This window comes from Lactuca virosa, chromosome 1, assembly GCF_052849685.1.
Source record: "Lactuca virosa cultivar CGN04683 chromosome 1, Lactuca_virosa_CGN04683_v6, whole genome shotgun sequence".
NCBI classification, from domain to species: Eukaryota; Viridiplantae; Streptophyta; class Magnoliopsida; order Asterales; family Asteraceae; genus Lactuca; species Lactuca virosa.
Window position 1 is genome coordinate 21,716,584 of NC_136426.1, and position 12,919 is coordinate 21,729,502.

General features: G+C 38.2%; 1 protein-coding gene across 1 annotated transcript; it reads right to left on the reverse strand.

Moving 5' to 3' along the window:
- Positions 1–2,873: 2,873 nt before the first annotated feature.
- LOC145111965 (uncharacterized) lies at positions 2,874–4,324 on the reverse strand. Its single transcript, XM_079048198.1, has 5 exons — positions 4,285–4,324; positions 4,048–4,124; positions 3,359–3,691; positions 3,159–3,226; positions 2,874–3,084 (listed from the first exon to the last, which is right to left on the reverse strand). Exons 1-5 carry the CDS (start codon positions 4,322–4,324, stop codon positions 2,874–2,876), a joined length of 729 nt encoding a protein of 242 aa, XP_078904324.1.
- Positions 4,325–12,919: the final 8,595 nt, after the last annotated feature.

The window sequence follows — 12,919 nt, forward strand, 5'->3', positions numbered from 1 at the left end:
CAGCTCGAAAAGTCATGAAATCGATGCTACAATCCACACATCGAAACATTCAAGGTCAAACCTTAGTTTACTTTCTAAAACTAGCAATTTGACCAAAAGTCAACCATATCAAAAAGCTAATGGTTAAAGTCAACTCATAAGTTCGCCACGTCGTGGTAGCTCATCCACCACGTCGTGCCCACCAAAAATACACAAATTAGAAATATAAAACTTGTACTTATAACAGGGGGTTACACAACAGGCATAGATCTACAAGGAATCAAGTAGAAACCCTAGATTTGACACTGATAATATCAAATCTACAAGATTAATCAATAAAAGGAAAAATACGAAAGAGCAGAAGAAAAAGATACTCTAACCTTTGTGAAAAAAACGATGACTGTGAAATGACATCGTTCAATCACTAAACAATACTCCGAGCAACCCAAAAGATTCACATGTTTTACTTGTTAAAAATGAAGAAAACGAGCTGCAACCTAATAGAAACCCAAAGATACACATGCAGTCCCTCATAACAACATATATTTCAATACAAATATCAATTCAATTATTACCAGTTGACACAATTAACCTTGTAAACAATATTAATAACAAAACAATATCTAAACATATAAATAATAAGACTGAATATAAAAAACTTATATTTCCAACACAATTCGTCAACCCAACCCGAACTCAACCCAAAATTAGCAGGTTGGGTTGAAATTTTCAATCCATTTTTGTTAAATGGGTCAACCCTTCTAACCCATTTAGTTAAATATAGTGGGTTGGGTAAAATTTAACAACTCATTTTCAACCCATCAACCCCTTTAATTTTATTATATTTTAAATTTAGTAATTTTTTTAAATATTATCATGTATTAATCTAAGTATTAATTTATAAATTATGATGTTATATTATTATTTATGTTTTAAAAAATGCAATCCTAAATCACATCTATTTTCTTCGCGTCGCTAACACTAGTCATTCTCTAAAATCAATTTGAAATTAAACATTTTTATTGTTAATTGAACAATTTATTTGTATTTTTGAATTGGTATTATGCTTGTCATATTTGTGAAATTTTATTTCAGTTTGGAACTAATTTAAGTGGTGTAATATTTAGTTAATTTTTTATTTTAAATGAGTTAATTCATGTTTAACTCGTTTATTTAATATGTTGGGTTGGAAATTACATAAATAGATCAACCCAATAACAACTCATTTATCTGATATATTAGGTTAGTTTGAAAATATCAACTCATTTAAGGATGGTATTGGGGATTGTTTATTTAAAACAAGTTATGTTTATTTGTAAAAGTGTTTATTAGCTTTTCCGATGTTAAAACGGAGTTTTAAAAAAAATGTTTGGATTAGCTTATCCGTTATCAAAACGTAATAAATTGATAAGTTCGTTTTTAATGTTCGGTAATTTCTGCTTGTAGATATAAAATGACCAATAAAGGTCAAGTATATAGACATATTTATAATAAGGTTAATATGACAAATTTGTTTAAATAAGTCATAAGTTGTTTTTGATAAGTTAGAACCCACTAACTTATCAAAAACTCTTTATCTGAGTAAATAAAAACTTATAATTTTAGTCTATCCAAAAAACTAAAATTTGATTATTACCGATGTCAAACTGAAATAAACAGATAAGCACCTTAAATAAACAATCTCAAACACACCCTAAATAAACAAGTTAGCTTGTGTTGAAAACTCAACTCAACTAATAAATAGGTTGAAACAAAACTTATACCTAATTAGTAAATAGCTTGAACCAAACTCAATGAAGTAATCACCCCCCAATAGCCTCTCAGTCTTGGCTTTTGGTAAAGTTTACTCCTTTTTGAATGGCTTGTTCGGTAACTAGCTATATATGTTTGGGTTTAGTTTTATTTATATCCAGTTAATTTCTGCAGTTGTATGATTTTTATGGTTATTGACGATCGTCTAGGCATCAAGCTTACTAAAGCAGTTATCTAGCTTTTAATATTTCCAACCAGTTAATTGGTCAATTAAATAACCTAACCATGGTAAATAATCACACAAACGATCCATTCATTATTTTGATGGTTTGATCAAGCATCACTTCCCATGACTGACCTTTGAGTGATTTTTCTATATAGTGCTTAACATATGCCTACCTCCCTTTACAGTTTTGTTTAAATAACCTTTTCAGGTGCACCATAATGTTCCTAAATAAAAATACATGCTTGAATTTGAAGATGATGGTGGAAGAGACACTAAAATTAAGCCCCTCCCCTCCCCCACCCCACATCGGTGATCCCACATGAAAGCTTAAGCCATTATCAAATTGGTTGTTACGACATCCTTCCTAGGATTGTTTTTTTTTTAATCAATGGGTGGGGTATATATAGGAAGAGATCCAAGCACCTACTTATTTACTATATTGTTCATTAAATATTCCACTAGAATCCAAGATTATGAGATGTCCTTGTTCAAGTGCAATAGTTGGCTTATAAAAAAACAGAGATGATGTAAAGTTTCACTTGTTAAAAAAGATGATCTCAAATGCCCATCTTGATTTAAATCATCTCTAACCATAATACTTTCTCCCTCATATATTCTATTCTCACCTCCTTGCTAGAATTTAAATTGATCTTGCATAGAAACATGTAAAAGACAAAGTTAGGAAATATTCTCCCCAAAAAACATATCTACAAACACGTTTACATGGATCTTGCATACCAGTTAACATTTCCTACTACAAAAAGACTTTTTCACAAATTTTATGACAAAATCCTACTACCATCATCCTAAACAAAGTTATAATCCACAATTTGATGAAGCTACACGAACAAGGAGAGAGAGATAGGTAAGAAAATCTTTTCTTTTTACAAGCAATGAGCCAATAAGCCAGCAACTATCAAGTAGAGCCAGTCCTAGACATGAGAGACATGGCCTTTCTCAAGTCCAATGATTTTAGAGACTCGGGAAAATTCTTCCCCTGTACCTGTGGTAGGACCCACAACCCACCACTATGAGGTGATAGCACCTGTGATTGGGATGACCCGCTTTCTGGAACTTCTTTCGCTTTCTTGACAAATTCAAAGAATTCTGCAACTTGACGAGCATACCTTCAGAAATAGACTATAAAAGTTAGAATTTAATATTATTATACTAGTATAAAATGTAATTAAAAATAGCTTACTGCTGCTTAGCATCGATATCCTTTGAAAAATCAATGTTGGGTTCACAATCAAGAACCAAAGCAGGGACCTGTTTGTTTACATACACACACACAAACAAAAATTCAGTTGGCAACTAACTAACTAACTAATAGGCTTAATTAAGCTATAAGGGTTACCTTTGAATACTTGAGTGCATTTGATTGCCTTCCAAATAGAAAACCTGATCTTTTATACCAGGATGCAAGGAGGCATCCATGTAAGGGGGGAGCTTGCTGACAGATAAAACACCATGATTTCCAGTTTCAAATGGTAAAAGCCAACTTTCATGTTTTTCATGCAGACCACGAAGATAATCAAGGCTTACTCCACCTTCTTCTTGTCTCTTGCGTAGCATCATTCGTTTGTGGCAGGTATCAGGGCTAGCTCTAAGATAGATGAATCCATCTGGAATAAGTCCAGGCAGAGATGAAACAACTGGATCAAACCGTGAATCATAAATGTCGATTTCCATCTCATTCATCCAGTTTGCTTCATGAACAGCTCTCACAAACACCTTCATCAAGTAAGTACCAAAAGTAAACAACCATCAGGAAAGGAGTTGTTGTAAGGAAGTACCAAAAGTAAACACATGCATAAATAGAATTGTACTTCCAATTTGTTTCTTATTAGGATGTTAACCTTTGAAAAATCAACCCAATTATAGCAGTGAAAATTGCTTTAAATCTGGATAATGTTGATATAATTGGGTGGATTTTTCAAAGTACAATATTGTAATAGGAAGAAATGAAGGTAGTATGCTATGATATAATAAAGATATCAATGGAAGTATAACAAACATATCAATGAAAGTACATTAATTTAACCCTATTAAAAACAGAGAATTTATAGAACAAATGGCATAGTTTGTACCATTCTATCACTGAAAAAACTTCTTTCCATCAACCTGAGAGGCTTAATTCCACCAGATGATTCTTTCTCCTGCATAACTGTAACACCCATAAAACTCAAGCCAATTTTAAACTTTTTCAAACACTTAAAAACCATTTAAGATTACATCGTTTGTTTTCAAAATAATAATTATCAGAGTATCTGTTGAATCATAAAAAGTGACCCTCTTGGACTTCAGCTACCGCAGTCGACAAGCACCCGCAGTCAAAGTCTCATCAGCAACCACACCCGGAGTCATCTTCAACCGCAGTCTCTTTTACTAGATTAATTTACTTTGTCTATTTTCTGTAATACTCTCTATTGTCAACTATGCCTTGCATGGCTACTCTTAGAGATGTAATCTAGTGTACTTCCTGAGACTCTATAAATAGAGCTCATTCGTTCTTATTCAATACAACTATGAAGATATCTTTTCTATCTCTCTATCTAATTACGCATCTCTTCTTACTCTCAAATCTTACTAGAATATAACTGATTACAATCTCTCTTCGGAGCAAGTCTCTTGAGACTTAATCACTAAGTTTGATCTTCCTTATTAACTTGGTTTGAATGCATTCCTTGTTATGAATCAACTTATGTGTATACTTGATATAACAATTGTTGTCATTTCTATTTCTTTATTTTTCCGCAACTAACTCTCTAACTATCTAACTCTAACTTATTAATATTATTGTTGAGCTTTTAGATCCTTCGAGATTAACTATTCCGCAATATACTTGTTCTAACGTTTGTTCAAGTGTGTCTCAAAGTTTTTCTCTCAACAATTGGTATCAGAGCCATAGTGGTTGCTTTTTGAAAAATGGAACTCTGATTTTCAAAGGGCATTCTATACCACTAAAGCTCATTTCTTAAAAAAAAACTTCAAAATTATGGCACAATCGTTATCTCTGAATGTTTCCAACAGTGTTGGTGGTTCAAACCGAGCCCCAATACTGGTAGCAAATGAATATCATCACTGGTCACAAAAGAATGGAAAGATACTTAAGAAGACTTGGTAGAGATGTATGGCGATCCGTAGAAGAAGGACCACATGTCCCAATTCTTACACCAGTCCAAACTGACGGCGCTACTGCCAGACTAGGAGGAGGTCAACCAGTCATAAGTCGTCCCACCAAGGATGATCTCGATAAAATGGAAAATGATGATGTTGCTTTTTATGAAATTTCTTGTGGAGTTGCTCCTGACAACTTCGATATTATCATAAATTGCAAATCAGCAAAAGAGATGTGGGAAGTTCTCAAGAATCTATACGAAGGCTCAGAACAAGAACAAGATAAGAAGCTTACAACCGCACTCAATGAGTTCAACAACTTCAAAGCTCATACCGGCAAAAGTTTGGAAGACTCCTTCAAAATGTTCAACCTAATAGTCACCAAGTTATCCAATGCGGGTACCATCCGAAGTAACCATGAAACAAATCTTCAGTTTCTCAATGGCTTGGGAAGACATTGGACTACGGCTAAGATGATAGTCCAAGGCGATAGAAAGATTCACTCTTTGTCTCTCTACAAGCTCTATGGAGAATTGCAAGCACAAGAATCCACCGTACTCAAAGACTGTGCTAACTTCGGAGGACCACTTGCTCTCATAGCACAAGCTCCACATAATCAATCTTACTCTCCCTCGTATGACACTCCACCGCAGTCATATGAAGCTGATTCAGAGTATGATGATGAAGAAGAATTTCAGAAGGCTATTGCTCTAGTTAGCCAACAGTTCAATCGACTACCACCTACTTCCTTTCGCAAAAATCAACAGTTCAACAAACCTCCATTCAACCGTAACTTCAACCCACAGAATAATCATCCTCGTTATCCCAAAAGTTCTCATCCACCACCGCAATCTCAAAATACTCAACCGAAGGAGGCACCGCAGTCTACTCAAACCACTGACTTCAGTACTCCCTCAGAAGACAAAACTGATGTTGTGATTTGTCACAAATGCAACAAAGAGAATCATTTTGCAAGAGATTGTAAGGCCAATGTAGTAAAATACAGAGCATTCTATCTTAGAATGGCTCAAGAGTTAGAAGAAAAGGAAAAGGCAAGGGCATACGTAGCCCATGTCAAAAGAGACCATCAAGTTTGGTCATCCGGAGATGAAGATGAAGCCATCAGCAGTATCAAAGGAAAAGGGAAAATCTGCATGCTGGCAACTGCGGATGATGATGAGTCTACAAAGCTGGAAAAGAACTACTGCTACATGGCAAAGGATGGAACTCTAAGCATCGTCGAACAGGTAAAACTCATGATCCAAACTCTAAACTATAGCATGCATGATTGTCAACCTTTCATAGATAATCTTAATGACACATGTGTTGCCGTCCTTACAGACTATAACAAAGCCTTAGATGAGAAGAACATTGCGTCCCAAGAGATGTTCCATGTGAGGGGACGACTGGATAACAAGAGACTCAAAATGGCTATGTTAGAAAAGGACATAGAGTTAGAAAAAGATGCAAGAATGTTGAGTGAAACACATTTAGAAATAGCTTTGAACCAGAGAGATTTAGCTCAGAGTGAAATTGTGCGCTTAAATCTTTTAATCGAAAAATTGTTCAATGAAAGTGAAGCTATTGAAAATTTGGTAAATAATGGAACCGTGGACAACACATACAATTGGGGTTGGTCAAATGGATATCCTACCGCAATGGATACCTCACCCCGGTTTAACAAAGATAGACTGTATGTCCCTCCAGACCGAGAATTTCATTTCCCAGTCAATGACAAGACTTTTCCCGAAGACATCAGAACATACTTCGGTAGACTCCATAATCTAAGCAATAACTGTGTCATTGAGGAAATCGTGCCTGAGGTTTCGGATCACACAAGTGATCAAATTCCTATATGTGGCATCATTTACCCAAACTCTCAAACCTCATCCGAAGTTGAGGAAGAAATAGTTGTCGAGGGTCCGGAAGTCTCGCAAGAATTTCCATCTCTACCCTCAGACCGCAGTGTCTCTCACTGTAGTCATGAATCACAAAAGTCTCACAAAAGTCCCACAGCAATCCCAACTAAGACTTACTCTACGGTAGTCAAATCATCCCTACCGCAGTCCTCGAACAAAAGTTCTACAACTCTTCAACCGATTCATCACGAATTACCCATAGAAAACTTTGAAGTGGGTCAATGTTCTCAAATCCCTGAATCTTCAAGTTCTGATGACTCAAGCCCTCGTTTTCATAAACTTTAAAAGGATTCCAGGAAACCGCAGTTGAACAACAAAGACTGCGGTTCACCAAAATCCTTAGCTAAAAAGGCTTTCAAAGAGGAAATTCGATCCCGAGGCACAAATAGACAAATTTTTTCGAAAAACAAGAAACATGTCAGATTTCCAAAGTCCATGAGTCCAGAAAAATTTGTTTTCTCACACTACTTTTCGAAAAACTCTCCCATCAAGAAAAAATACAAAAAGGAATGTCCAGTTTCAACAGTCATTCCTAATTCATCTGACACAACCCAAAAGAGTGTAAAGTCTTTTCGAAACAATGGTTTTCAATTCTATTCCTCAGATGATCCAAAATGGAAGGGTATCTTACCCACTCCAACATTTTAAAGTCACGTCAAAATTTTAACAAGTGGAAGGGTATTCTACCAAATCCACCAAAAAGGACTCAAAGATCTACACGTGCTAAACCTTTTCAAAAACAAACCTTTTCAAAACCCAACAACACTCATGTCAGATATTACCAACCTCAGACCGGTCACAAGTCAAATTCATCCTCTAGACCGCTGACCAAGCATGGTGTCAGAACAAAAGACAAAATCACAATTTGTAAATGTCAGTGTAATTGCCAAAAAGATTCATTCTATGTCAAATCTAGTCGGAGTCAGAAACCTCGTAATTTTTCAAAAAATCACAACACTCCAAAACTGCACAAACATCCAGGACTAGGATTGAAAGTTGACAAGAAACCCGTCCCTGCAACCTCGGTTCATGCATCATTCAGAAATTCACCAATTGCCCCAGGCTCCAAACTAGTTTGGATGCCTAAGATAACCGTGTAATTCTCAGGCTTTGTGCAAGGAGGAACAAGAAGATGAATGGTTAATCGACAGTGCCTGCTCCTTGCACATGACCGGAAGGTTAGAATACCTTCGGGATTTCAGGCCAATTTGCAATGGTGGAAATGTCACATTCGGCAACAATGCGAATGGGGTCATCCGAGGTTACGTTTTTCTCACTACGGGGAACTTCTCTATTCAAAAGGTTGCTTATGTAGAAAGCCTTAAACACAATCTCATTAGTGTTGGCCAACTATGTAAGGCAGGCCATCGAGTTAAATTTGATGATCAATTTTGCTATGTAACGACAAGTGATAGGAACACGTGTCTGATCAAATCCAGATCTGAAGGTACCATGTATCCTCTGGATGTATCTCTGATCATAGGCAGACCGCAGTTGTGTTTCCTATCCAAAGCCGTATCCGAAGTCAGCTGGCTATGGCACCGCAAACTAGCTCATCTCAACTTCAGGTACATCAACAATTTGGTCACCGGAGAACTAGTCAGAGGACTCCCTATTCTCAAATTCAGCAATGATACTCTCTGTCCGGCATGTGAATGTGGAAAGCAATCCAAAGCAAGTCACCCTATGGTGATTGACTCTTCAATTTCTGAACCTCTGGAGCTTTTGCACATTGATCTCTGCGGTCCATCCACCATAGCCAGTCTCCATCACAAGATATACATATTGGTTATTGTAGATGACTTTACACGCTTCACATGGGTCTTCTTCCTTAGACTCAAGTCAAAAACACCACAGATTCTCATCAATTTCATCAAGGAGATAGAACTTCAGATCAAGCTTCCAGTAAGACGTATCCGCAGTGATAATGGAACCAAGTTTACTAATCATCTCCTCAACAGTTTCTTGGTTTCCAAGGGCATCACTCACAACTTCTCAGCTCCTTATACACCGCAACAAAATGGAGTAGTAGAGAGAAGGAATCGCACTCTACTAGAAGCAGCAAGATCCATGCTCAACTTCGCACACCTTCCTCTCTACTTCTGGGCTGAATCAGTAGCCACCACATGCTTTGTTCAAAACCGAAGCATTGTGTGCAAACGTCTCAACAAAACACCATATGAGGGCCTTAACAACCGAAAGCCAAATGTCCGCTTCTTTCATATCTTTGGGTGTCGATGTTTTGTGATCAATAACTGAGATCATCTTAACAAGTTTGCACCGAAATCTGATGAATGCATCTTCCTTGGCTATTCCACTAACAAAGTTGCTTACAGGGTTCTCATCAGACGTACAAGGCTAATCATTGAAAGCTTCGATGTAAAATTTGATGATTCTCACATCCGCAACGCCCCTCCATCCACTGAAACTACAGCAATAATGGAAAGCGATATTCCTGCCTCTTCAGGTCCTTTAAATCTAGTTGAAGTCAATTATGACGATCTTTTCGACCCTGTTGAAACGGCGAAATTATCCGAAGTTCTTGTGTCTCCGGAAGCTCAACAGCAGCACGATGATATATCTGGTCCATCACTATCCGAAGTAGCATCTCTCAATATTTCCACCTCCCCGGTTGAGGGGGAAAGCTCTACTCCGGATCAAGCAATAACCGTCGAGGTTCCAGTACTTGATGTTGCTCACATTCCCATCCGCAAAGAATCATTACCATCAAACGTATCCTTGGATTCGGATGATGAACACATAGAGAACATTGACACAAGAACCGACTCAAGGATTATCACTCTCCCATCCGCAGTCCAGGGGGAACCTTCGCAGGTTCCAGAGGAACTCCCATCAGCAATCCAGGGGGAACCTCTTCCAACTGCTCAAGAAAATTCCATTCTCGCTCCAACAATCCAAGATGATTCTGCAAGATGTTCTCAATTCCAGGGGGAACTGCCATCTCCAACTGTAGAGACTTCTGATATCGAAGACATTCCCTCTACCGCAGCTACTGATCATTTGCAACCTCTCCTACACGTATGGACGAAGGACCACCCACCAGGTCAAATCATTGGCAACCCATCCGCAGGTATCCAGACTCAATCTTCCAAGGACTTATCTGATCACTTCCACTACGCAGCATTTATGTCCTCGGTTGAGCCCCGAACGATCAAAGAAGCATTACTTGAACCTGACTGGATATCCGCAATGCAAGAAGAGCTAGAAGAATTCCAAAGAAACAAAGTGTGGCAGCTCGTTCCGAAGCCACGTGGTCACACCATTGTTGGCACTAGATGGGTATTCAAAAACAAGCTGGATGAATCTGGTGCGGTAGTCAGAAACAAGGCAAGGTTAGTTGCAAAGGGATATAGTCTACTTGAAGGCATTGACTACGATGAAACGTATGCTCCGGTAGCACGCATGGAAGCTATCCGAATCTTCCTAGCATACGCAGCCCACAAGAATATCAAGGTTCATCAAATGGATGTAAAAAGTGCCTTTCTCAATGGTGAACTAAAAGAAGAGGTTTATCTTCAGCAACCTCCGGGCTTTGAAAGTGTTGAATTCCCAGACCACTGCTACAAGCTTGAAAAAGCAGTCTACGGTCTGAAGCAAGCCCCAAGAGCATGGTACGAGACTCTTTCTGAATTTCTTGTCTCGTCCGGGTACAAGAGAGGAGTGATTGATCCCACTTTATTTAGAAAAGAAAATGGTAATCACCTTATGCTCGTACAAATATATGTGGACGATATCATCTTCGGATCAACTGATCAAGCAATGGTGAATGAATTTGCTAAGCTCATGACAAACAAGTTCCAAATGAGCATGAATAGAGAGATTAACTTCTTTCTAGGACTTCAAGTGAAACAAATTCCTCAAGGAATATTCATTCATCAGGAAAAATACACCACAGAACTGCTACAGAAATATTCTATGGACAACTGTTCTTCGGCTAAGGTCCCCATGGCCTTTGGATATAAGATCTCTGCTGATCCCTCAGGCGAATCTGTGGATCACAAGACTTATAGAGGTATCATAGGCTCTCTAATGTACCTCACCGCAAGCCGACCAGACATCGTCTTTGCAACTGGTGTATGTGCAAGGTATCAGGCTGACCCAAAAGTGTCTTACATGACCGCAACCAAACAAATACTACCGTACCTTAAAGGAAGCAAGTCTCTTGGATTATGGTACCCCGCAGGCAATGACTTCAGCCTTCAAGCATTCACAGATGCGGATCACGCCGGATGCAGATTAGATCGCAAAAGTACCTCAGGAGGATGTCAATTTCTGGGAGGAAGACTCGTCAGCTGGTCATCAAGGAAACAAAGTTGCGTTTCTCTGTCTACCGCAGAAGCCGAGTATGTGGTCGCAGCCAGCTGTTGTTCTCAAGTCCTTTGGATGAAAACACAACTCATGGACTACGGATATAGAATGTTGTGGATACCGATCTATTGTGACTCTGAAAGTTCTATAGCTATCTCTCACAATCCAATTCAGCACTCCAAGACTAAGCATATTGAACTATGGTATCACTTCATCAAAGACCACATCCTGAAAGGTAACATTGAACTCATCTTTGTCCACACTCATGAAGAGATTGCTGATGTGTTCACAAAGGCACTTGACTCTACAAAACTCAACAGTTTCCTGCAAATGTTAGGAATGATGAATCCGGACCCGCAATTCTTTTTGAATTGATAAGTACCGCAGACCATCTTTGGTCTCTGTTGCGGTCCTAACTGAAAGTTACTTATGATAGATGGTTTTGGTATATCATGTGTACCGCAGTCTATGTACCGCAACCATATATCATACTTATCCTTCATGGGTCCTTATTGTTTGTTATTACTAACTTCTTGTACAAGTGTTCTCCTCAGCTCCTCTACTGCAGACATTCATCTGTTCATCCGCAATGACATTTGGTCATCCGCAATGAAATCTCCATCCGCAACCACCTTGATGGTTTCTCAACTGTTTCATTAATCTTTGATTCCTGGTGTGCTATTTAATGATCCTTCATTAAATAAGAAAACATTAAATAAAAAACATTCCATGAGAAACTGTCCCCTCTCCTTTTTTGAATAAACCTTGTGTCAAACCTATTTTAGGTATGATGACAAAAAGAACGTTTTTCCATAAACAAATCCTTAATCTGTCTTTTCCTCTTACCCAGCACGTCCAATCCGTTACGACTTCTCTTTGCACAACGGATTAAACCAACCCCATCCACACGATCACCTGACGTGATGTTGTACGTCTGACAGTTCATTAAATGGAAACCCCTTTTTGGTAAATCTTAAAAAAAAACATTTTTAAACCGTTTCATATTATGTGGCTGAGATTTAATCTCCCAAATCAAAAGAACCCCCCAAACGTCCTTTTTACCTTATCCTTTTTACCTAGGGTAAAAACTTTTACTGTTCAAATTCATCCCTATAAAAACCTTTCTTCTTCCCCAAGAACACTTTACGCTCTCTGAACTTTGAATCCTTTCTCCATTTTCGCACTCTGTTTTCTACACTTTCTCTCAAACTCCTACAATGGTGAAATCCGGTGTATCCAAGAAACACTCCAAAGCATCTGGATCAGTGAACCCTACTGGTTCAGACGCTGCTTCAAGACATCCCACACCTATGATTGCTTTAAGCAATTTCAGAGCAGTGTTCGAAGACCATCCATCCTACAATGCCCCAATCAAGCTGATGATCAAGTTCCTGAACAATCACCCCCTGTTTGGCCCCTTCGATTCGTTCACAGACGTTGTCCCGCTTTCAACCCTATTCAAATGTGCCTTCTCAGCCTATCGACCACTTGAGAACCCACAAGAAGTGCATCTTAATCTTGTTAACGATTCTTTAGTCATTTTGTCTAAAGAAAAGTTTCTCTCTGCCATTAACCTTCTTGTTCATCCCTCAAT